The 25,459-nt window shown below is 41.0% G+C and overlaps 1 protein-coding gene across 1 annotated transcript in view; it reads right to left on the reverse strand.

Annotated features, from left to right (window-relative positions):
* Positions 1-25,459, reverse strand: part of Dlgap1 (DLG associated protein 1) — an 865,098-nt gene that overhangs the window by 152,359 nt on the left and 687,280 nt on the right. The window contains exons 9-10 of the mRNA XM_052192730.1: positions 7,586-7,763; positions 2,320-2,560 (exon numbers count right to left, since the gene is read on the reverse strand). Of these exons, the coding sequence (XP_052048690.1) occupies positions 2,320-2,560; positions 7,586-7,763 (419 nt within the window). The remainder of the gene's footprint in view (positions 1-2,319; positions 2,561-7,585; positions 7,764-25,459) is intronic.

Here is a 25,459-nt window from a genome sequence, read left to right on the forward strand (position 1 = left end):
TTTCTCATGATTAAATTCTAATATTAAAATGGGATAAAAGGCATGGCATCCTTGTCTCCATATCATGTCTGATCTGTCATTGCTACAACCTTTGAGTCTGACTCCACTCAGATCTGATCAACTTTAGCCATGCTAATCCTTTGGGAAATGTTTTGTCCAAAACCATAATACAGGCTGAATCTTGTCCATATCTCTGGAGTGGATACATTTATTATCTGCTGCCCTTCCTTTCTCTTGCCAGCTCAAGCATCCACAACCCCTCATTTCTATCATAATGGCAAACCAAACCACCAGGCCAAGATGCCAGCAACAGGTGGGACTTAAAGTTCTGAAAATCCTAACATTCTTATGACTAGTCCCAAGCATGGAGTATATAAATGCAGGATGTTGTGTCAACAGCAGGAATAATGCAGCCTTAAGTCTCTTTCTGATAGTTTGCAAATTTCTGGAGGAGAATAATTTGCACATAAAAAGAAAAATACTCATTGAAATCACACCCATAACCAAGCAATGCCCACCAAGCCTTAACCCACTCTAAAAGACATTAACAAAAGTCTGACACTTCCTTTGTTCAAGCAAACTGCCTGGTCATCTCTGGGCCATCTGGCTGAAGTCAGCCACTATGAGTTGAAGTTCTGACACTTAGCCTTGCCTGTTCTGTTAAAGTCTGTGGCTCAATCTCATTTTCACTGGTCACATGCCACAAGATTCCAGGGTCTGGTTTCCTTCCCTGTCCAATGTTTGGGTTTCTTATAAAATTACTATCTACCTGGAATTAACTGGGAAGCCTGGATTTTATTTGTCAACTTTATTGTATGAACTCTGGAGGGTCTCCAGAGAGAGGGAGTTGTGAAGGTCACTCACTGTGTCTGCAGATCTGAGAAGAACCGATGTGGAGAGTGCAAAACCCCATCTGCTAGTTACAAAAGCTACAAACTATTCTTCCAGGTGTGCAAGCCACTGCCAGTCAGAGTCTGCTTGCTACTTTATGTCAGCAAATACGAGAACCTCTCCTTCTACAGTTCCTCGCTGGCACAAGCGGACCAAGCTCAGAATTATTTGAATTTAAGAAATGAATGGCTGGCAGGTGATGCGATTGTTAGAGAGAAATGGGCCCAACCCCTGGGGAAAGGTTGTTTGGGGGTGGGGATGGGGGATGGGGGACACCAGCAGACACACATGGACAAGCTGTAGGGAGCGGACCTTCAAAACCACACACACAAGGCATGACGCTACAAATACAGAATGTGCAGTGACTGACTTTTAAAAGACATTATTTGGAACACTTCACAAATTACCTTTATTTCGTTCATGGGTATTGCCAGACACTGCTCTTGGGGTATTTCCCATAAAGTTAGGTATGTGTAACCTACTATCTTCTGTCTGGATATGAATGGCCAGGGTCACAGGCTGAGCTTGCTGCTAAGGTGTTTATGCTAGAAGCTATTTTTAGTTTGGAGTGGCTAAAAAAAAAAAATCTGTTTTTTAAGCTATCAATTTATTATTTACCATCAATCATTTATTGATGCCATATCCTGGTATAAGTGTTTTTAATTCATCTATTGCTACTTATCTTGACCCTTAAGTTTGATGGTGTCTTAGTAGAATTACTTTATTGGAGTTAGGCTGAATTTAATCCCGAAGTTAAACCCAATTATGAGGGAGGGGTTTCTTCTTGGCGTTCAGTTGTTATATAGTTGACTATAACTCAAGGCTGTACCACTCTGCAGATTCCCTACCATGGAAGCTAGTTAAGTTTTCCCATGTCTCTGAACCTAGAATCTGGCCATAAAAATACACTTCCTCTGAAAAAAATCATTGTTTAGAGAGAGAAACTGTTTATATATGGCAGAGTTCAAACTAATGAAATAAATCTGCTTTCTGTTGTAATAAAATGCATAACTGTCTAGTTAATATTTCTGGTCCATCTACCCCCCTGCCCCTTTATAATTTATTTATTTTTTAAAATTTTAACAGGATATTTTTAGGTCTCTTGGAAGAGTCACACCATGGCCACCTTGGCATAAATTAATACATTTGACTCAAAAAACAGGTGTTTTTAGTCTCAGCCCAGAGCTTGCTTATTGAGAATCTGAGTCGGGTGGGATCAACCAGAGGATGCTGGGCTGTCTCTCCCTGACCTGTGGATTCTCACATGGTGGTGGAGGGAAGGCCAGGTGGGGTGGCGGGAGGCATGGGTAGAGCCAGGTAGGGAACCTGTCTTTCTGTGTGGGACATAGGCGGCATTTGTTACTGTTAACCATTTCCTGAACAGCTGTGCGCAGCTGCGGCCAGGCTGGAGCTCTCGAGCTCACTCACCGGTGCTGCTCTGGATGGTCCTCACTGTGGTGGTAGTGCGTGGAGGGGAGGACGACCTCAGCGACACGCACTCGTCGTCCTGGGAGCAGCCCTTTTCGATGGCCCGCACGTAGCTGTGGCTCCGCATGCGGAAGCAGCCGGGCATGGGCAGGTCAAGAGCTTCCACTGCCTGCGACTCCAGCTCGCTGAACACAGACTCGCACACGGATTCGAACTGTCCGTTCACCTCCATCTCGCTCACCTGCGGGAAGCCAAAGGATGGTAAACGCCTGCCGCTCAATTCCCCACCAACATCTCCAGCTCAGCATCTGGAAACTTCATTCTCCACAAGAGCAGCACCGTTTATACATCATTCTGGCGTGTATCTATCTGCCTTAGTCAGGGTCTGTATTCCTGCACAAAACATCATGACCAAGAAGCAAGTTGGGGAGGAAAGGGTTTATTTAGCTTCCACTTCCACATTGCTGTTCATCACCAATGGAAGTCAGGATAGGAACTCACAGAGGGCAGGAACCTGGAGGTAGGAGCTGATTCAGAAGCCATGGAGGGTGCTGCTTACTGGCTTGTTCCCCAGGCTTGCTCAGCCTGCTTTCTTATAGAACCCAGAACTACTAGCCCGGGGAAGGCACCACCCACAATGGGCCCTCCCCAACCCCTTGATCACTAATTGAGACAATGCCTTACAGCTGGATCTCATGGAGGCATTTCCTCAAGGGAGGCTCCTTTCTTTGTGATAACTCCAGCTTGTGTCAAGCAGACACACAAAACCAGCCAGTACAGAATCATTTCCTTTATGTCACAGATGGTGAGTGAATGGCATCTACCTGATAAAAAGATGCCATTTTAAAGGAAGAGAGCTTTGGGGCTGGGAGAGTATCTCAGTATGTAAGAACTCTTGCTTTGCAAGCCAGAGGATCTGAGTTGATAGGTGAAAAGCGGTTGGTTACATGTGCTTGTAGCAGAAGCACTGGGCAACTCGGGTGGCAGAGAAAGGCAAATCCTGATAGCTCATTGGCCAGCGGCCTAGCCAACCAGGAAGCTCCAGTTTCAGTGAGCGCTCTTGCTTCAGAAAAACAAAGTGGAGAGCAATAGAAGAAGACTCCTACCCCTTGGTATGAAACACACATACTGTGTATGGTGTGCATACTTGGGTGCACGTACCTTCTACCTCCTTCTCAGAGCTTTGTTTCTAGAACAGTGAAGAAATGCAGGCTGGAAAGGAAGCTTTGCCCAATGCGTGGGTTTTTTTTTGGGGGGGGGAGTGGGTTTCAAGACAGGGTTTCTTTGTGTAGCCTTGGCTGTCCTGGAACTCACTCTGTAGACCAGGCTGGCCTCAAACTCAGAAATCCACCCGCCTCTGCCTCCCAAGTGCTGAGATTAAAGGCATGTGCCACCACTGCCCGGCTGCCCAATGCATTCTTGATAATTCTATTTATAGTTTCCAGTTAGCTTATATTTATTTTGCATGACCGGAGAAGGAACTCACAGCCTCTTCTGGGTAAGCATTTTTACCCCTAGGCTCTGTTCTCCAGTCCCTCCTTATTGATAAACCCGAGTTTTAAGAGCAAAGTTCATTAGCTCGTGGTCAGAATTCATGTATTTCAGTGTAACTTTTTAGCAACTACTATTTTTGTAAATTATTTTACTATGCCTTTTGAAGTGACTAGTTAGTTTGTCAGATAATTTCAAGGTTGACTGAAGCTGAGTGCACAGTATGAGACATATATTTTTAATTTTGTTTTGTTTTGCAAACTATATACTTTGCCAAGATAGGCCAAACCCAGATATGTCAAAAATCTTAAAAAGCACTATCAAGATTTCAAACTACTGTCAGGTTTCACTTTTCATAAAAAAATCCATAAATTTATCTTTCTTATTAATTAATTAATTGGTTCTTTATGTAGTCCTGACTGTCCAGGAGCTCTCCATGTAGACTAGGCTGGCCTTGAACTCAAAGAAATCCTCTTGCCTCTGCCTCTGGAATGCTGAGATTAAAGATATGTACCACCAGGCCTGACTTCATCCATAAACTGTTTATAAACACATTTATGAAGATCTTTTTAAAAATAAGATAATTAAACAACACCACCACCACCAACAACACCAACAACAATAACAGCAACCGTCAACAGATTTTATGATGGTGAATGCCTTAGGTAGAGGGAGGTGAGTTCAAAGCTGCATACTGAGTTCTCGGCCTATTCTTTTGAGGCAGGGTCTCTCTTTAAACCTAGTACTAGCACTTCCTTAGCTACCACCAAGAAGCCCCAGATCGCCTATATTTTCTCAGTTCAGAGCTGCCGTTAGAGACACGTGCTGATTGCATGGCTTGTGACGAGGGTGTTGCGATTCAAACTCTGGCCTTTACAATTGAACATCCAGTACTCCTAATTGCTAAGCCATCTCTCTAGCCTTCTGAATATGTATAGCTTTGAACTTATTAATTAATTTTGTGCATGTGCATGTGTACATGTGGGTGCCTGTGTCAGAGTTGCCCGTGGAGGTCAGAGAACAACCTGCTGGACTGGATTATCTCCTTCTACCATGTGGATCAGGTATCAGACCCAGGTTTCAGGCTTCGTGGCCTTTACCCTGTGAGCCACCTCTTTGGCTCAGTCACTGAATGAGAATCTGAGTTAAGGATCTGCAGGGGCTTGTGTATTTTATATGTGATCATTCAAGCCTGGAATAATTTCAAAACGAGTTACTCCTATATGTGCTCTCATAACTACAACTTAGTTGAGTTTTTCCTTCTGATTATTGTTGTAACAAATATCACAGAGAAACAGTGAAATGGCTATCCTTGTTCAAGTTGCAGACATTAACCTTGGGTGTCTGTCTTTCCAGAGGGTCAATATACCTTCTCTTCTAGTTTTAATAAAACTTGAATCATACAGCAAACATAATTCTGCAACTTGCTCTTATTTTGCTGAATCATGTAGGCTAAACACACATTTTTAATAGGATTGTCCCTTTTTTTACACAGGCATAAAAAAGCCCCAAAGGAAATAAATGTCTAACTTAACAAATAATAATAACCAAATATCATTGGAAATACTAAAAAACATCAAGAAAGGACATTTCCAAGCCACCTTATAGACATCCGAATGCCTTATTTTAATAACAAACCATCTCTAATTTCTGCCTTATCCATTTTTGAAAGTTTTGTTCACCCAAGTGTGAATCCCTGCATCCTAAAGTTTACTCATCAAAACCAATCTGATACAGAGGCTTCAAAAGGATCAAAAGTCAGGGCCTCCAGGCAAACAGCATTATTAGAGGCATCCCCAGCCTCTAATATATCATTTATTTAAAAAATTAAGTTACATTTGTGTTTGCATGTATTTATATACAGGTATGTGTATACATGTTATCCATGTGGGCATGTGTGCCAGAGTGTTCACATGCACTGAAGACATCTTGTGGGAGTCAGTGTGTAAATAACCAATTAGAATATCTTTAGATTGTATTGTGCTAAGAAGATTTTATTTTAAATATCGTTATGTGAGTTTCATAAATTGCTAAATCATTTTTTGGGTTGCAACTGGGACACTGTGTAAAGTTGTGTTAGATCTATTTCTGCTGTTTATTCTTAGTATCTGTGTGAAGTGGTATTCTCAGCACCAATGGTGGCTCACTCTGAAAAACACTCACTGTACTCTCAGCCCTGCTATCAAATATTCAGCCAAGATCTTTAGCAGGGCGATTCACTTTCATCTTTAATAAATGGTACAATTAGATGTATGCTAAAGAATTGCTTTAAAACAAAATTATGTTTTATTATCAGTAAGTCTGTACATCTGTTTTATATACTCAGATGCCTGCAGTTGCATGAAGAAAAATTTCAAGCATAAAGGGCTCACATGTTCAGAAAGTTTAAGGAGTCTAATTCCTTGATTTATGAAATTTTATTTGGATCCTTCTTCCGAGTCTTTGGTGTATAAGGTCAGATTTTAAATAAGAACAGAGTACAATGTGCTTAAGTTCAACACTCTTCTTCTATTAGTTCATGTGTGTGTGTGTGTGTGTGTGTGTGTGTAGGTATATGAGAGAATGACTCTCATAAAAGCAACTCCGTTTTGGAAAGTCAGTATTTATGGTTCAGCAACTTTGAAGAAGAAACTGTTCTCTGAATAATGGCAATGTTGCAGTGAATGGGAAGTTCAAAATTGTCCTTAAAGATAATGTGTTATTTGAAAGTTGAATATGGTGCTAGAAAAATGATATGTCATTAGGACTCCATTAAGGATGGTTATTCTTTCTGTTTTTTACTTAAGGCCAAATGACTACCCCGTGAAATTGCATCACTTGACCCAAAGACAGCATCAGTCTTTTCCATGCCTGGTATCTCTGTAAGCTGTAATTGGGAAGTAATGTCCCAAGGAAGGTCATAGTCACAGCATAGAGACCTGATGCGGCCAGCTGAACAGCACAGCATCTTGCTGGGGGACATGCCATGTTCTCCTGTTCTGAACACATTAAGGTTATAATGTTATAAATGTGTATACATTTTTTTCACATTTTTATTTTTTGAGACAGGGTTTTATCATCTAACCCCGACTGCCCTGGAACTCGTTACATACATCAGGCTGGCCTTGAACTCATAGAGATCTCTCTGCCTCTGCCTCTGCCTCCTGAGTGTGGGATTAAATGCATGTGTTACCATACACAGCTTTACCAAAAATTTAAACTCACAGATGCATTCTGTGTGCAAATTTTGCCTCAATGACCTGTTAAAACTGTAACACTTTTATGATTATGGTTTTGCCAGTGATGTCTTCCCTAGGCATGACTTCTTCAAGCAACATTGCAGGTAAAACCTCCTCCAGCAAAACCATCCTGAGGGCAGTGGTGGCACATGCCTTTAATCTCAGCACTTGGGAGGCAGAGGCAGGTGGATCTCTGAGTTCGAAGCCAGCCTAGTCTACAGAGTGAGTTCTAGGACAGCCAGAGCTACACAGAGAAACCCTGTCTCGAAAAAACCAAAAAACAACAGAAAACAAAACAAACAAAAATCCATCCTAAAAATTGGCCTGTACCTATCTGTCAGGTTATGAATTTCTGACCCATCTGCAGAGAGCCCCTCCTCTCCCAGACCATCAGGGCCAGGGGCTCGCTGGGGATGAACACGTAGCCCACCTGCAGCATCTGGCTGCACTTTGGCCGACTCCACAATGGTCCATGCGCGGTGTCCACCTCCGCACCCGTGCCCTCTCAGTTCTCCCTGATAACAGTGCGTGGCTGGGGAGGCTCTGATGGCTCTCACCTGGCTTATGGTGCTCATGGCTCGCATGTAGCTCTCGTTTCTGGAGCGGAACTTTGGTGACGTGAGCAAGCCTGCAGGGTCCAGGCTGTCCAGGCTTCTGTTGATGGAGACTTCACTTACTGCCCTCAGGTAGCTGTGACTCCGGATCTGGAGTTTGGGGGAGTGTTCGTTGGAGATCCTGGAAGAGAACAACGGAAGCTTTGGGTGAATGTTCACCGGAGGTCCTGGAAGGGACAGACTCAGTGGGGACAGTGGTAACCGTGCCTGTCCTTTGTGCAAGGCTCTGAACAGCAGGGCAAACACTACTGATTTCTATGATTGTTAAAGTTCAGTATGGCGTGTCTCAAGAGAAAAACACATCTTTAGTTTCTATTCTTGTTTTTTATTTTTTAATTTTTAATTTTTAATTTTTATTTTTATTATTTTTTTTTGTTTTTTGGATTTGGTTGTTTCGAGGCAGGGCTTCTCTGTATAGCCCTGGTTGTCCTGGAACTCACTCTGTAGACCAGGCTGGCCTCGAACTCAGAAATCTGCCTGCCTCTGCCTCCCAGAGTGCTGGGATTACAGGCATGCGCCACCACCACCTGGCTACTTGTTTTCTTTTAAATTAAAATTTGTATTAATTGACACATAATAATTTTATGTAAGTATAGGGCTTATGGTGTGGTATTTTAGGATATATATTTAATGTATGATTAGATAAAAATAACTGACATTATAACCTCAAATATTTATCATTTCTTCATGCTGGGAACATTCAAAATCCTCTCTCCTCCCTACTTTATCTATCTATCTATCTATCTATCTATCTATCTATCTATCTATCTATTTATTTATTTATTTATTTATTTATTTATTTATCGAGACAGGGTTTCTCTGTATAGCTCTGCCTGTCCTGGAACTCACTCTGTAGACCAGGCTGGCCTCGAACTCAGAAATCCGCCTGCCTTTGCCTCCCAAGTGCTGGGATTAAAGGTGTGCACCACCACCTTTAATGGTGGCTTCTCCTCCCTACTTTAAATTTACATTTTATGGTTGTCAAACATAAGCATCTGACTATCCCACAGGACATTAGAAGTTATTCTTCCTACTTACGCACACCTATGTGTGCCTTAGCCATCCTGTCTTTATTCCCTACCCACTCCCCCAACCCTCTGGTGTTATATTCATGACTTCTATGAAGTCATCTTTCTAGGCCTCCATGCACAAGTGAGAGTAGGTTCCATTCACACAGGCACAAATGATACTCTTCAGTTCCTTTATAATAGCTGACTAATATTCCATTGTGTATATGCACTGTGTGTTTTCTTTGTCTATTCTTCAAGTTTATGAACTGGCTTCTAGGTGGATTCTAGATGTTAACTATGTTGAACGAAGCCACAGTGAATAGTAGAAGGTTGATGTCTTTCTCAACATACTAATTTTACTTTCTTCGCATATATACAACCAGTGGTACAACTACTAGGTTTCTGTGATGGCTGTGATGATTTTAAATTCTCATCAACAGGGTATGAGTCTTTCCCTTTTATTCACAAAAGGAAAATTTCCCTCATAATTAAGACAGGATATTATGGGCTGGAGAGATGGCTCAGCAGTTGAGAGCACTCACTGCTCTTCTAGAGGTTCTGAGTTCAATTCCCAGCAACCAGATGGTGGCTCCCAACCATTTGTAATGGGATCCAATGCCCTCTTCTGTTGTGTTTGAGGACAGCTACAGTGTACTCATATCTGTAAAATATATAATTCTTAAAAAAAAAGACAGGGTATTATGAAGCCCAGGTTAGCCCCTAGATTGTCATGTAGCTGAGGATGGTCTTTGACTCATGATTCTCCACTTTTCCCAAATGCTAGGATTTCAGATATGTGTCATGATACCCAGCTTAGGAGGAAATCTTGTTTCAGGAACTCATTAAGGTTTGATGACATTAGAGAATAATCAAAAGTCTTCTTAACCATGAAGAATTTCCCCTATTAATGATCATACACCCTGAGGAAGAAAAAAAAATCACAGTGGGTAATCTATTTCAGAATTCCGAGTTTTGCAATGTATCAGATTTTTCTTTGTATGCATCTGTTTCCATTTTTTTTGTCTTAGCACATTAGAAAGAGCAAGTAGGTTTGTATTTACACCTGTCTACATGTTCATTGTCTTTCTTTCACTTACTAAATCTTTAATCTTTAAAACCTTTAATCTTTAATTTTTTAAAACCTTTAATTCTCTCACATAATCAAGATTGAACTTAGGGAAAAAAACTGAAATCCTAGCCACTGAAAATGTACATATCTCCAAATCTGATCTCTAAGACAGCTTTTCCTATACTTTGTATCCTATAGATTTGCCCTAAATGCACCATAGAAGTTTAGAAATAATGAAATTCTCACTGAAAAAGTCAAGCCAGGGATGGGGAGATGGCTTAGTTGGTCATGTGTCTGCCAAACAAGCATGGGGTTTTGAGTTTGGATCCCTAGAACCCACATAGAAATCTAGATCTGATTCACAGAGCCAAAGGTGCTACAAAGCCTACTGTGAGAGAAACGGTATTAACAGACTTCCCCAGCTGTGGGCCTTGCTATACACAGCTGACTTGCCAGATAAGATGTGCCTATTAGTAAAATAGTGGCACTATTATGGGCACAACCATCCACTTTCTGGTTGGCTTTGAGGCCTGCTTAACAAGAAGAAATCATGCTTGGCTAATAGTCCACGGATGGAGGTGGGGTGGGCACAGACCCTGAGGGCAGGAAAACCTAGAAGTGCTATTTCACTAAGTGGACATGTTGTCAAACTGCCTTCTAAATAGTTTTGCTTATACCCAGGAAGCAATGCTACTCTCAGCCTTGGCCAGAGACCCTTGTTTGTGTAGCGGGCAGAGCTCAATGCGGAGACTCTTCACTTGTCAAAGTGCTTTGAATAAGTGACTGATGAATTCTCAGCTCCAAGTAGGACATTTATACCATACTCTTCAAGATTCAGTGAACATTATGGAAGAGGGGACAGGAAGAATGTCAGGCCCGGAGGATGGGAAGGGATGCTCTGAAATGCTGTGTTCTGGATATGACATGTGCTCTCATGAACTCATAGTGGTTATGATTTCCTGCACACACCTGAAGAAAAATCAAGTCCGTGAGCATTCTAGTACAGGTCAGGGAGAGGCCCTGAGGCACTGTGCCCGTTGGGGAGCTATTGGCTGCTGGTCAGTTGATCATGTTCCACTGGATCGATGGTCTCATTCACATAAGCATTCAAACCAGCAGCGATCAACTATTTACTAGTGACATTCAAAGCAGCTGAATATTCACTTTGGGCAAAACCCATCATCCATGCAGATTCAAAAGTATTAGAAATGTCTTAGTAACATCTGGATAAAAATCAGATCTAGTCAACTCAGCGAAAGGGCTAAATAGAGCTCATCGAATGAAAATAAATATGAAGGTTCACAGGAAAATTGGTTCATGTGCTACCAAGGCACACAACCAGGTGTGCAGTCTCACTGGAAACCAGGAAAATGCTGACTAAAAGAAATATGCTGCATGTTGACACACTACATCCCTGAACACCCATGGGAGGTGAGAACATTCCAAATATTCTTTAGATGGCAGTGTATAAGATCACACCTACTCATAAAGCTTACAGGAAGCTGCTTAACAACAGCTGGGAAACATATGCTGGATAACATCGAAACCCCAGGATTTGATTGTCAGCTGTTCTTTTTTTTTTTATCACTTGTACAGAGAAAGAAATGAAAACAGATGTTGGATAACATGTCCAAAGGAAACGCTGTATTTTATTACTACAAGAAAGAAACCAGACTGGTTCTAGAAACCTGTCCTATGGGTTTTCTGGGCAGCTCCCAAGCATGAAGACACATTTTTAGGGCAAGTGGATATTTTCTACGTGCTACACGCTAGTCTCGTGATTTATACCAGATCACTTAAAAAGGCCGTGCCAGGAATTCTACCAAACCAACAAGCTTCAATTCATTTTCTCACACATCTTTTTGCAAAGATGATTTTTAATCACCTATTCGCTGAAGCTTTCCTCTGCTTAGAACATGATTGCATGATGACAAATATGTTTCTTTGGATATCTTGCAAAATGCCCCAGAGCAATTTCACTTCCCAAAGTGAATGATGATGCCTTGTGTATAGTCACCAGGGAACAATGGGGGTAGGCCTTCATAAACAGGATATATTCAATAGAAGAAACAATTTTTTTTGAAAAGTAAGTCTCTGCTGGCTGAGATGAGGCATTGTTGTGGCAATCACCCTGGCCACTTGTTATAAAATAAGGCATTATTCCAAAATTTTAAAGTGGGGAAAAATCATCAAGAAGGAATGGAATAGCTCTGCTTCGGTGAGTCATTTCTGATAAAAACAATGTATACCTTAGCAACCCACTACAGGGGAAGAAATGAGCTTTTTCTTTCTTTCTTTTTTTTTTTTTCTTTTTGGCCATCTTTTTTTTTTTAAATTTTTTTATTCGATATAATTTATTTACATTTCAAGTGACTTCCCCTTTTCTAGCCCCCCCCCCCCACTCTCCGAAAGTCCCATAAGCCCCCTTCTCTTCCCCTGTCCTCCCTCCCACCCCTTCCCAGTTCCCCGTTCTGGTTTTGCCGAATACTGTTTCACTGAGTCTTTCCAGAACCAGGGACCACTCCTCCTTTCTTCTTGTATCTCATTTGATGTGTGGATTATGTTTTGGGTATTCCAGTTTTCTAGGTTAATAGAGCTTTTTCTTATCTAGAAGGTAGAGGCTGCAGCTATCCACCCAGAAAGGACAGGCCACACTGGACCTGCACTTCCAGGTGCAGAAGAGCCCAGTAAGAAATTCCAACACATAATGTGCTCATTGTCACTCTCCTCCTCCCATGACAATGGCTATTCTCTGAAGGGAGGTATGCATACTCAGAAATGTTGACATTAACTTTATTTTTCCATGTTGGCTTCTTGAAATGAGATCAATCTTTTTGCACTGTCACTTTTGAGACTTATCTTTTTGAAGTCCATCAAAACTGAAGTGGGATTTTGGTCTTGTTGGGCCAGAGAACTCCATTCACTATCACAACCACTTAAGAGATAATTCTTAAGGAAGCTCTGGGGTTGATCTTGAGGGTGTGATTGCAAAGAAGATTCTAGACGACTTAGACTATGAAGTTTCAAACCAGTGTCTCAACTTTGTAATATAGAACTAAAAATGACTTCAGGTGATTGGTGGTGGTGGTGGTTCTTCTCCTCCTCTTTCCTCTTCCTCTCCTCCTCTTCTTCCTCCTCTTCTTTTTTCCTCCTCCTCCTCTTCCTGTTCTTGTTCTTCTTGTTCTTGTTCTTGTTGTTGTTGTTGTTCTTCTTCTTCCTCCTCCTCCTCCTCCTTTCTCTTCCTCCTCTTCCTCTTCTCCTTCTTTCTTTCTTGCAGAGAATTGATTCCAGATGGCTGCATCTAATGGAAGGATCTTGGGAAGGGAAGGGTCATCTTTTGTTCTTTTATTTTTTCCCTCATTTTGACTCTGAATACTACAACATCTGGTATATAAACCAATTCCACATGACACAGGAAATGTCTGGCTTTGTACTATTCTGAAAATGAAGACATTCGATCTTGGCCATGACATCCTTATTAAATTATCCTCACATTTATAGCTTAAGTGGAGAGGTGCTGATTCATTGGACTTCAGAGTAGAAAATGGTGCTTTAGTGAGTGACTATATATATATTTTTTGGATTTTTTTTTTTTTTTTTTTTTTGGCGACAGGGTTTCTCTGTATAGTCCTGGCTGTCCTGGAGCTCACTCTGTAGACCAGGCCGGCCCCAAACTCAGAAATCCGCCTGCCTCTGCCTCCCAGAGTGCTGGAATTACAGGAGTGCACCACCACAGCCTGGCGTGAGTGACTATACTTGACTACAAGTTTTTGAGACTCTTATGAGCAAAACTTCAGTAAAACTGAGGCCAATTTCTTTTCCTCATCTTGTGTGTGATATCTTGATGGTCTATCTTTTGAACAAGCTGTTACTCAGACTGGCACCTCTTGAATGATTTCCACCTGACATTTGCTACTACGTGTTAAACACCTAAGTATTGGTAATATCCTACTATGTAGGAGTCTATATAGTGTTAATTTAATTTATTTACTTATTATAAAAATTTGATTTTGAGACAGGGTCTCATTTATCTATCCAAGGCTGGCCTTGAACTTGAAAGCCGTTGAGGGAAATATTAAAAAAGAATGGCAAGTTCCCATGCTACACCCAGCTATTCTCTGCCCTGGGGGTGGTCTCACTGCCTCTGTCTCTAAGCTAGCCCCAGGCACCAAGCAATCACAGTCTTCCCAGATCCAATTTGCTTGCCTCAGGGCCTCTTGTCTCTTCTGAACCATTTACCCTCAGGGGCTAGTTGTCACAAATCCCCTTAACCCAGTAAATCAAAACTCTAGAAGCTTATAATTAATCAGTCAGATTTATATATCAATAAATTCTCAATTCACAATAATTTCAGAGCCAACTGATGATACAAGCTGCCCACCTAGATTAGACAAGTTATCCCAATGATTCTATCCCTATATGATATTATAGCTACCTGTGGCTATTTAAAACCCCGCAGAATCTGAATCATCCTGTTTTTCTTCCATCTTATTTCCTTCTCTCTCCTGTGTTGCTCCCTGTCTCTGCAACTCTTATCTCTGCCCCCCCTTTCCCTGTCCAATCACAGAGATCCTGCTGCACAAATATTTAAATTAATTGAACAGGGAAAATCCTGTCACAAAAAGCTTTCTGCCTCAGCTTCCCTCATGGTGGTATTATGGGCAGGTGCCACCAAGCACAACTTATTGAAAGTAATTGAAATAGAACCTTTAATTTCTGACTTCTCCACTGTGGTATTTTGAATAAGAATGTCCTCCATAGGTTCATAGAGTTGAATGAGCAACTAGGAGTGGAACTCTTTGATAGAATTAGAAGGATCAGGAGGTGTGGCCTTGTTGGAGGAAGTGTGTCACTGGCAGGTGGGCTTTGAGGTTTCAAAAGCCCATGCTTGGCTGCCATCTTTGCTGCCTGATGGAGCAGAAAGGCAGCACCAGGTACTGAGATATCCCGAGTTTAAGACCTCTGGGGGTGCAAACCACCAGGGGTCTGCCTGCGCCCAGGACCTGGGCAGATAGGCGGTTCGTCTGTGTGCCAGCCTGTCGTGCGGCCTGTGCCCTACTTGGGGATCAGCACAGGGAGTAACTCCCCACCGCCATCTTTACTCCATGACAGAGCAGACAGGAAGCACCAGGTTCACGGAGACAACCCAAGTATAACATTGCTTGGGGCAAGACACAGCAGGGCTCCAACAGCACACAAGAGGAGGGCAGCACATCAGCAACCTGTGCCAGGGGAAACCCAGTCATCCAGTGTTGACTTACAGGCTCCCAGGAGGTTGAAGCACCAGCCAATGACAACAAGACCAACTAACATCATGAGAACTAGATGGCAAAAGGCAAATGTAGGAACGTTATTAACAGAAATCAAGGCAATATGGCAGCACCTGAACCCAATTCTCCAACAACAGCAAGTCCTGGATACCCCAACACACCAGAAAAACAAGATTTGGATTTAAAATCACTGGTCAGGATGTTGTTAGAGGAACACATGAAGGACATAAATAAATCTCTTAAAGAAATTCGGGAGAAAATGTATCAAAAGTTAGAAGCCCTTACAAGGGAAACACAAATATCATTGAAAGAAATTCAGGAGAATATGGGTCAAAAGATAGAAAAGCCAATAAGGAGGAAATGCAAAAATCATTTAAAGAAATAAAGGAGAACTTTGGTCAACAGGCAGAAGTCATGAAAGAGGAAACACAACAATCTCTTAAAGAATTACAGGAAAACACAAACAAGCAAGTGAAGGAGCTGAGCTAAACCATCCAGGATCTAAAAAACAGAAGTAGAAACAACTAAGAAATTGCAAAGGGAGACAGCTTTGGAGATAGAAAACCGTGGGAAGAAATCAGGGGCCATAAATGCAAATATCAACAACAGAATACAAGAGATAGAAGAAAGAGTCTCAGATGCCGAAGATACCATAGAAACCATGGACTCAACAGTCAAAGAAAATGCAAAGTGCAAAAAGCTTATAACCCAAACATCCAGGAAATCTAGGACACAATGAGAAGACCAAACCTAAGGATTATAGGCATGAGAGTGAAGATTTACAACTTAAAGGGCCAGCAAGTATCTTCAACAAAATTATGGAAGAAAACTTCCCTAACCTAAAGAGAGAGATGCCCATGAATATATACAAGAAGCCTACAGAATTCCAAACAGACTGGACCAGAACAGAAATACCTCTCATCACATAATAATCAAAACCCCAAATGTACTAAACAAAGAAAGAATATTAAAGGCAGTAAGAGAAAAAGGCCAAGTAACATATAAAGGAAGACCTACCAGAATTACACCAGACTTCTCACCAGAGACCATGAAAGCCAGAAGATCCTGGGCAGATCTCATGCAGGCTCTAAGAGAACACAAATGTTCTCTTAGAGAACAAGAGACTACTATACCCAGCAAAACTCTCAATCTCTATAGATGGAGAAACCAAGATATTCCATGACAAAACCAAATTTACACAGTATCTTTCCACAAACCCAGCCCTACAAAGGATAATAGGGGGAAAACACCAATTCAAGGAGGGAAACTATATCCTGGAAAAAGCAAGATAGTAACCCTCTTTCATAAAACCCAAAAGAAGATAACCAATCCAATATAAAATTAACATCAAAAATGACAGGAAGCAATAATCACTATTCCTTAATATCTCAATATCAATAGACTCAATTCCCCAATAAAAAGACTTAGACTAACAGACATACGTAAACAGGGCCCTACATTTTGCTGCATACAGGAAACACACCTCAGTGTCAAAGACAAAAACTACCTCAGAGTAAAAGGCTGGAAGACAATTCTACAAGCAAATGGTCCCAGGAAACAAGCTGGAGTAGCCATTCTAATATCAGATACAACTGACTTTCAACCTAAAATCATCAAAAGAGACACAGAAGGACACTTCTTGCTGGACCAAGAAGAACTCTCAATTCTGAACATCTATGCTCCAAATGCAAGGGCACCCTCATTCGTAAAAGAAACTTTACTAAAGCTCAACGCACACATTGCACCTAACACAATAACTATGGGTGACTTCAACACCCCACTCTCCTCAATGGACTGATCAGGAAAACAGAAACCAAACAGGGACACAATGAAACTAATTGAAGCTTTGGATTTAAATAGGATCTAACAGATATATATATATATATATATATATATATATATATATATATATATATATATATATATATAGAGAGAGAGAGAGAGAGAACATTTCATCCCAAAGCAAAAGAATATACCTTTTTCTCAGCACCTCATGGTACCTTCTCTAAAATCGATCATATAATTGGTCACAAGACAGACTTCAACAAATATAAGAAGATCAAAATAATCTCATGCCTCCTATCAGATCATTATGGAGTAAAAGTGGTCTTCAATAGCAACAAAAACAACAGAAAACCCACATACTCATGGAAACTGAACAATACTCTACTCAATGATACCTTGGTCAAGGAAGAAATAAAGAAAGAAATCAAAGACTTTTTAGAATTTAACGAAAATGAAGGCACAGCATACCCAAATCTATGGGACACAATGAAAGCACTGCTAAAAGGAAAACTCATAGCCCTGAGTGCCTCCAAAAAGAAAATGGAGAGAGCATACACTAGAAGCTTAATGGCACAACTGTAAGCCCTGAAACAAAAAGAAGCTAATTCACCCAGGAGGAGAAGGAGACAGGAAATCATCAAACTCAGGGCTGAAATCAATCAAGTAGAAACAAAGAGAACTATACAAAGAATCAACAAAACCAGGAGTTGGTTCTTTGAAAAAAATCAACAAGATAGATAAACCCTTAGCCAGACTAACCAAAGGGCACAGAGAAAGTATCCAAATTAACAAAATTAGAAATAAAAAGGGAGATATAACAACAGAAACTGAGGAAATTCAAAAACTTATCAGATCGTACTACAAAAGCCTATACTCAACACAACTGGAGAATCTGGAGGAAATGGACAATTTCTCAGACAGATACCAAATACCAAAGTTAAATCAGGATTAAATAGATCAACTAAACAGTCCTATAACCCTTAAAGAAATAGAAGAGGTCATAGAAAGCCTTCTAACCAAAAAAAGCCAGATGGTTTTAGTGCAAAAGTCTATCAGACCTTCAAAGAACACTTAACACCAATACTCTTCAAACTATTCCACAAAACAGAAACAGAAGGAACACTACCCAACTCGTTCTACGAAGTCACAATTATGCTGATACCAAAACTACAGAAAGATCCTGCAAAGAAAGAGAACTTCAGGCCAATTTCCCTTATGAATATCGATGCAAAAATACTCAATAAAATTCTTGCCCACCAAATGCAAGAACACATCAAAACGACCATCCACCATGATCAAGTAGGCTTCATCCCAGGGATGCAGGGATGGTTCATTATATAGAAATCCATCAATGCTATCCACTACATAAACAAACTCAAAGCAAAAAAACCCACATGGTCATTTCATTAGATGTTGAAAAAGCATTTTGACAAAATTCTGCATCCTTTCATGCTAAAAGTCTTGGAAAGAACAGGAATTCAAGGCCCATATATAAACATAGTAAAAGCAATATACAGCAAATCGGTAGCCAACATCCAATTAAATGGAGAGAAACTTGAAGCAATCCCACTAAAATCAGGAACTAGACAAGGCTGCCCCCTCTCTCCATATGTTTTCAATATAGTTCTTGAAGTCCTAGCTAGAGCAATTAGACAACATAAGGAAGTCAAAGGGATACAAATTGGAAAGGAAGAAGTCAAATTATCACTATTTGCAGATGATATGATAGTATACTTAAGTGACCCAAAAAACTCTACCAGAGAACTCCTACAGCTGATAAACAACTTCAGCAAAGTGGCTGGTTATAAAATCAACTCAAGTAAATCAGTAGCCTTCCTATACTCAAAAGATAAGCAGACTGAGAAAGAAATTAGGGAAAAGACACCCTTCACAATAGCCACAAACAATACAAAGTATCTTCGTGTGACTCTAACCAAACAACTGAAAGATCTATATGACAAGAACTTCAGGTCTCTGAAGAAGGAAATCGAAGATCTCAGAAAATGGAAAAATCTTCCATGCTTGAGGATTGGCAGGATTAATATAGTTAAAATGCTGTCTTGCCAAAAGCAATCTACAGATTCAACGCCATCCCCATCAAAATCCCAACTCAGTTCTTCATAGAGTTAGAAAGAGAAATTCTCAAATTCATCTGGAATAACAAAAAACCCAGGATAGCTAAAACTATTCTCAACAGTAAAAGAACTTCTGGGGGAATCAGTATCCTAGACCTCAAACATTACTACAGAGGAATAGTGATAAAAACTGCATGGTATTGGTACAATGACAGGCAAGTAGATCAATGGAATAGGATTGAAGACCTAGAAATGAACCCACACACCTATGGTCATTTGATCTTTGACAAAGGAGCTGAAAACATTCAGTGGGACAAAAGATAGCCTTTTCAACAAATGGTGCTGGTTCAACTGGAGGTCATCATGCAGAAGAATGCGAATTGATCCATTCCTATCTCTTTGTACTAAGCTCAACTCTAAGTGGATCAAGGGCCTCCACATAAAACCTGACACACTGAAACTAATAGAAAAGAAACTGGGGAAGACCCTTGAGGACATGGGCACAGGGGAAAAGTTCCTGAACAGAACACCAATAGCTTATGCTCTAAGATAAAGAATTGACAAATGGAACCTCATAAAATTACAGTTTCTGTAAGGCAAAGGACACTGTCAAAAGGACAAAACGTCAACTAACAGATTGGGAAAGGATCTTCACCAACCCTACATCTGACAGAAGGCTAATATCCAATATATACAAAGAACTCAAGAAGTTAGACCCCAGAGAACCAAATAACCCTATTAAAAAATCGGCTATCGAGCTAAACAAAGAATTTTCACCTGAAGAACTTCGGATGGCTGAGAAGCACCTTAAGAAATGTTCAACATCATTAGTCATTAGGGAAATGCAAATCAAAACAACCCTGAGATTTCACTTCACACCAGTCAGAATGGCTAAGGTTAAAAACTCAGGAGACAGCAGGTGTTGGCGAGGATGTGGAGAAAGAGAACACTCCTCCACTGCTGGTGGGATTGCAAGATGGTACAACCACTTTGGAAATCAGTCTGGCAGTTCCTCAGAAAACTGGACATGACACTTCTGGAGGACCCTGTTATACCTCTCCTGGGCATATACCCAGAGGATTCCCCAGCATGCAATAAGGACACATGCTCCTCTATGTTCATAGCAGCCTGATTTATAATAGCCAGAAGCTGAAAAGAACCCAGGTGTCCCTCAATGGAGGAATGGATACAGAAAATGTGGTATATTTACACAATGGAATACTACTCAGCAATTAAAAACAATGAATTCATGAAATTCTTAGGCAAATGGTTGGAACTGGAAAATATTATCCAAAGTGAGGAAACCCAATCACAAAAGAATACCCATGGAATGAAAGCACTCATAAGTGGATATTAATTAGCCCAGAAGCTCTGAATTCTCAAGACACAATTAGCATATCAAATGATACCCAAGAAGAGGGAAAGAGAGGGCTCTGGTTCTGAAAAGAGTTGATCCAGCATTGTAGGGGAGTACCAGGACAGGGAAATGGGAGGGGGGGTGATTGAGAAATGGGCAGAGTGAAGAGAGCTTATGAGACCTATGGGGAGGGGGGAACCAGGAAAGGGGAAAGCATTTGAAATATAAACAAAGAATATAGAAAATAAAAAGAAAGAAAGAAAGAAAAAAGACAAAAGGCCATGCTTGCCTCAGAGTTTCGCTCTTATCCTCTCTCATCCTCTCTCTCTCTCTCTCTCTCTCTCTCTCTCTCTCTCTCTCTCTCTCACATTCTCTCTTTCTCATTCTTTCTTTCTCTCTTCCTGTATCTCTCCTCATCAGGATGTAGTTCTCAGCTACTTCTCCAGTACCATGCCTGCCTACTGCCACACCCTCACCATAATGATAATGGATTAAATCTCTGAAGTGGTGAGCAAGCCCTCAACTAAATGCTTTCTTTAAAAGTGTTGCCTTGGTGGTGGTGCCTCTTAACTGCAACTGAACAGTGACTGAGACATCCATCTTTATTCCTTTCCCTTCTATTTCTCAGGAACTTTTATATAGACATTCATTAGTGTTGTTCCTCAGACTTGCCCTTAAATGCTTTTTCCCCCTATGACCTTACAATTGTTTATCTAAAATTTTATCACCACCCCCCCACAATTGTCTTTTCCCCCCTTTTTAGTCTACCATTTTTTCCATTGGACAACTTAATCTGACTCTATTTTTGACTTTACACTAACCCTCTCTTCATCCATTTGTAGTGTACAGCTCCCTCCTAGACCTGGACATTAACCTTTCCATTAGCTACTGTGCCATTTCCCCTGATGTTCTACCTGCACCAGAACTCATTGTGACCTCCAAATGATAGACATTTCTCCCTTCAAAATGTATTGTTCTACTTCAGTTTACACTTTAATGAATGTACTAATGCCTATCCAATTAGGCAAATTAGAAACCCAGGAGCTTTCTCTATTTCTTCTTAAATGTCAAAGCCCAGTTGGTCATCACACTTCTTCAGCCTTGCTTCCTACACACATTTACAATTGGCATCTCTTCCCACTTCTCCCACTACATGCTCAGTCCAGCCTTCATCATGATTTTCCTAACCAAGTCCCCTGCCACTACCCTGCACCCTCTGAGGCTGCTGTGTCTCTTGTTATTTGACATACTTCAAATAACTTTAGTTTAGAACTGTCTGTAGAAGCCTCATGAAGTGGAAACTTCTGGTTTCTTTGGAGAGTTATGTCAAATGATGTTTTGCTGGGGCATGCAGGTGAAAGGATGTTTTGCCATAGCAAACACATGAAAAGACTCAGGATGTACATAAGGAATATAAATTTAGCCCCACAGATGGTGGGAGCTTGAGCAGTGTTTTGCTTTGATCTACCTCAATATTCTTTGATAACAATAGACATGTTTTGGTTTGCCTTACATTGTGTTGCTGAGCTCTGCTTCTGTTGACACCAGAGAGAGGTGCCAAAGAACTTCCTGTGAGGTTCTTGTGCATCTTGCTGCTTCTGTGGCCTCAGGCCAGCTGGCTAGCATTGTGGTTTCTTCTGGATTGAACTGCCCGTGATGGTTTATGTGTTTTGTCTGCCTAGAGGACTGAACTACAGCTGCTGATTCATAGTTGGTGTTTGCTACTGGACTGAACTGCTAACATCCTGACAATGAAGATTGGACTCACCCCCAAAGAACTATTTCTAAACAAGTCTACTTCTCCTGTGTTCTAATAACTTTTCTCTTCCACAACCTCTGGTAGGTGGTGGGCTAGAGGGGAGGTTGAACTCTTATTACAGTAGGTTCGAAAAAAATTTATGCCTACAGCCTCCTTCACTCTCCCCCAGCTACATAAAATCTCCTTCCGCAGATGCCTTTTCTCTTTGTCTCTTGTATCAGTTTCCCATCTTTACATCTATTTTTATTTCCATTTTTACATTCTCATATACTCTTCAAGTTTTTAAGAACTCAGATGACAGAATCAGTATTGCATTCATCTCGTTACATGAGAGCATGCTATATAGAACTCTTTGTTGAAACAAAGTCTTACTGTGGAGGCCAGGTTAGCTTTTAACTTGTGGTCCCCAGCTTCTTTAGTGCTGACAACACAAACACAGGCACCACCACAAGCAGGGGAGTTTTAATCTTAAAGTCACCAAGAGTAATAGCTCACAGTTGTTAGAGAGTCTGTTATGTCTGGGGCTGTACTTGGATGGTCTCATAAAATGGATGATGTATAACAAATAAGGAGAATGACATAATTCTTGTCACTCTGGACTACAGTTTTCCTTGGAACTTTTCTTCGCTTACTAATATCTCATAAGTTTTTTTTTTATTGCTGTAGGTTAACTGCTCAGACAAGGCTTTATCATGACATTTTCATACACATGTCCACTCGCGCACGCGCGCACGTACACACACACACACACACACACACACACACACACACACTCCTTCATTGAGCTCTATCCTGGTACTATTTCCTCTCTCCCTTCCAGCTTCCTAGTCTTGCTGTTTTGTGCCTAACCAAAAAAATTCTGTATTGTCTGGAAGACAATGTATAATGCTTGATATTATAAGTCTAGATTATTTTGCTTATCATGATGACTCTTGCTTCCATCTATTTTACTGCAAATCATGTGGTTTTGTTCTTCATTCTGACTGAATGATACTTCATTATATACATACATCACATTTGCTTATCTATGGTGGGTATCTATGCTAACTGTTTGACTTGGGTATGTGAAGAGTCACAAAGAATTTTTAAAATGCCTTGTGATACAATTCACACTTAAAAGTCTGTGGTTCAACAGTTATCAGCATATTAATAGACTTGAATAAGCATAGCTGCTATATAAACATCATTTAAACATCATTATAGGAATGCTACTGAGCACCATTGGCCAATAGTTATTTAGAGAAGACAGCAGGATTCCTTCATCTCAGGCACTTGCATTGCCAGACACTGAGAGTCTTTTTAAACCTTACTCTCTTTGTGATGCCATATTATTTCTTTAACATTAAATTTCCTTTTGTTTTATAGAAATGAAATTTCAGAACAGGATTCACTTGGCCAATGATTAGCCCCCCAGAAGAGCAACTATGCACAAAGGCAACTTCTAAAGAATAAGAAACACATTAAGGAGAAGATTCCTATAGGCCCATGCTACATTCTTTGTTGAATTTCCTCCATAAATGTTTGATGTAGTAGATAAGTGTCAGTTTTACTTGCAATACATCACAATTGACAAGTACTATAGACATTCCTATTTCCCAAAGGTCACAGGGCTCGGTCAAAGAAAGTTAAGAGAATGCTTTAGAGAGTCATTTAATGCCGCAGTATTTCATTTGTTCTATTAACTTTTCTCTGTTGGAAAAAGAAGACTGATTTAGTTGGAATATGCTGACTGCTCAACTGTGGGCACTGCTGGAGAGCCAAAAGCTCAGTATATGTGAAGCCATATGCTAAACACTGGGTTTAGTTGTAAGGTGAGACTCATCCAAATTGCAGATGCAACACTTTTCATAGCACACCATCTCATGTATAGAAATTATCCATAGCAAATGGCAATCGTCCTGTGTATCGAATGTGCTTATATCCATCACACTTAGGTTCTTGTGATTCTCAGAATTCCAATGTTCTCCTCAGAGTATAAAGCATGGGACATGAAGCAGTTATGTCATATGTCAGCTGTACATAAGGCTTTTGTTGGCTGTAGTAGAGAATAGTTGACTGTTGACTGCTAGAACTTTAGTTTTTAGATCGAGGCAAGCATGCAGAAACAACCTCAAGATTATCTTGTTAAGCTTTTACCAGCTTTCAAGGTAGTCACAATGGAACAGGAAAAGAGGAGACTCAACTGGGGTGTGGAAGACAGCTTCAGAAAGACAGGAACTTTGAGTTAGAACCTGAGCGATAAGATTTCCCACTGGGACATCTGGGTTTTTTCCAGCTTCTGGCTATTATAAATAAGGCTGCTATGAACATAGTGGAGCATGTGTCCTTATTATATGCTGGGGAATCCTCTGGGTATATGCCTAGGAGTGGTATAGCGGGGTCCTCTGGTAACCCAGATGTCCCTCAGTGGAGGACTGGATACAGAAAATGTGGTATATTTACACTAGTGAATACTACTCAGCTATTAAAAACAATGAATTCACAAAATTTTTAGGCACATGGGTGGAACTGGAGAATGTCATCCTGAGTGAGGTGACCCAATCACAAAAGAACACACATGGTATGCACTCACTCATAAGTGGATATTAGACCAGAAGCTTGGGATACCCAAGAAAAAAATTCACACATCAAATGATTCCCAAGAAGAAGGAAGGAAAGGCCCCAGTCCTGGAAAGGCTCAGTGCAGCAGTGTAGGGGAATACTAGGATAGGGAAGCGGGAAGGGGTTGATTGGAGAACAGGGGGAGGAAAGAGGGCTTATGGGATTTTTCAGGGAGGGGGGATCCAGGAAAGGGGAAATCATTTGAAATGTAAATAAAGAATATATCGAATTAAAAAAAAAGATTTCCCACTGGGCAAATTGCACCAGACACAAGGAATTCCCGACCAGGGAACTATATAGGGCGAAGGCTTGGCAGTTGAGTAGCTGAAACCCAGAATGCTGGGCTGTGCAGGGAGAGTCTGTGTAGGTGAGAGGGCTATATGTGTTGTAACTGCCTGTGGTCAGTCAGTGTCATCAAACTGTAGGTTCCCAAAGATCGCAGCCCGTGCAAGAGGATGAAAACATTCCATTTTATCCCCAAGCTCAGCCCAGGCCTGACTCATTTAAGGTCTACTCAAATAATTGTTGAATAGGATGAGAGGGAGAGGGTGGCAGAATTCGAAGACCCACACAGACACTGGGACAAGAGGTCCTGGGAGGCCATGAGGTCATGAAGAACCTGAGAGGCTGAGCAAGGATGTGCAGGAGGACACTAAGAATGGGCGGGGACCAGGGAGCTGTCCAGCACCCTGTTCCTGGATAGATGAAGGAAAGCTTGGGTGACACCTTCCCCACCATGAAGAGCACACACAGGTCCAGGGGAATCTGGTTTTCTCTTTGGGAAAAAGAAGTACCCGTTCTTAATACTTGGAGGCAACCAGCAGAGTATTGGGCTGGTTGACAGAGCAGGGATTATACAAAGATATAATTTTTAAGAAAAATCACATGGAG

This window comes from Apodemus sylvaticus, chromosome 9, assembly GCF_947179515.1.
Source record: "Apodemus sylvaticus chromosome 9, mApoSyl1.1, whole genome shotgun sequence".
In the NCBI taxonomy this organism is placed as follows: domain Eukaryota; kingdom Metazoa; phylum Chordata; class Mammalia; order Rodentia; family Muridae; genus Apodemus; species Apodemus sylvaticus.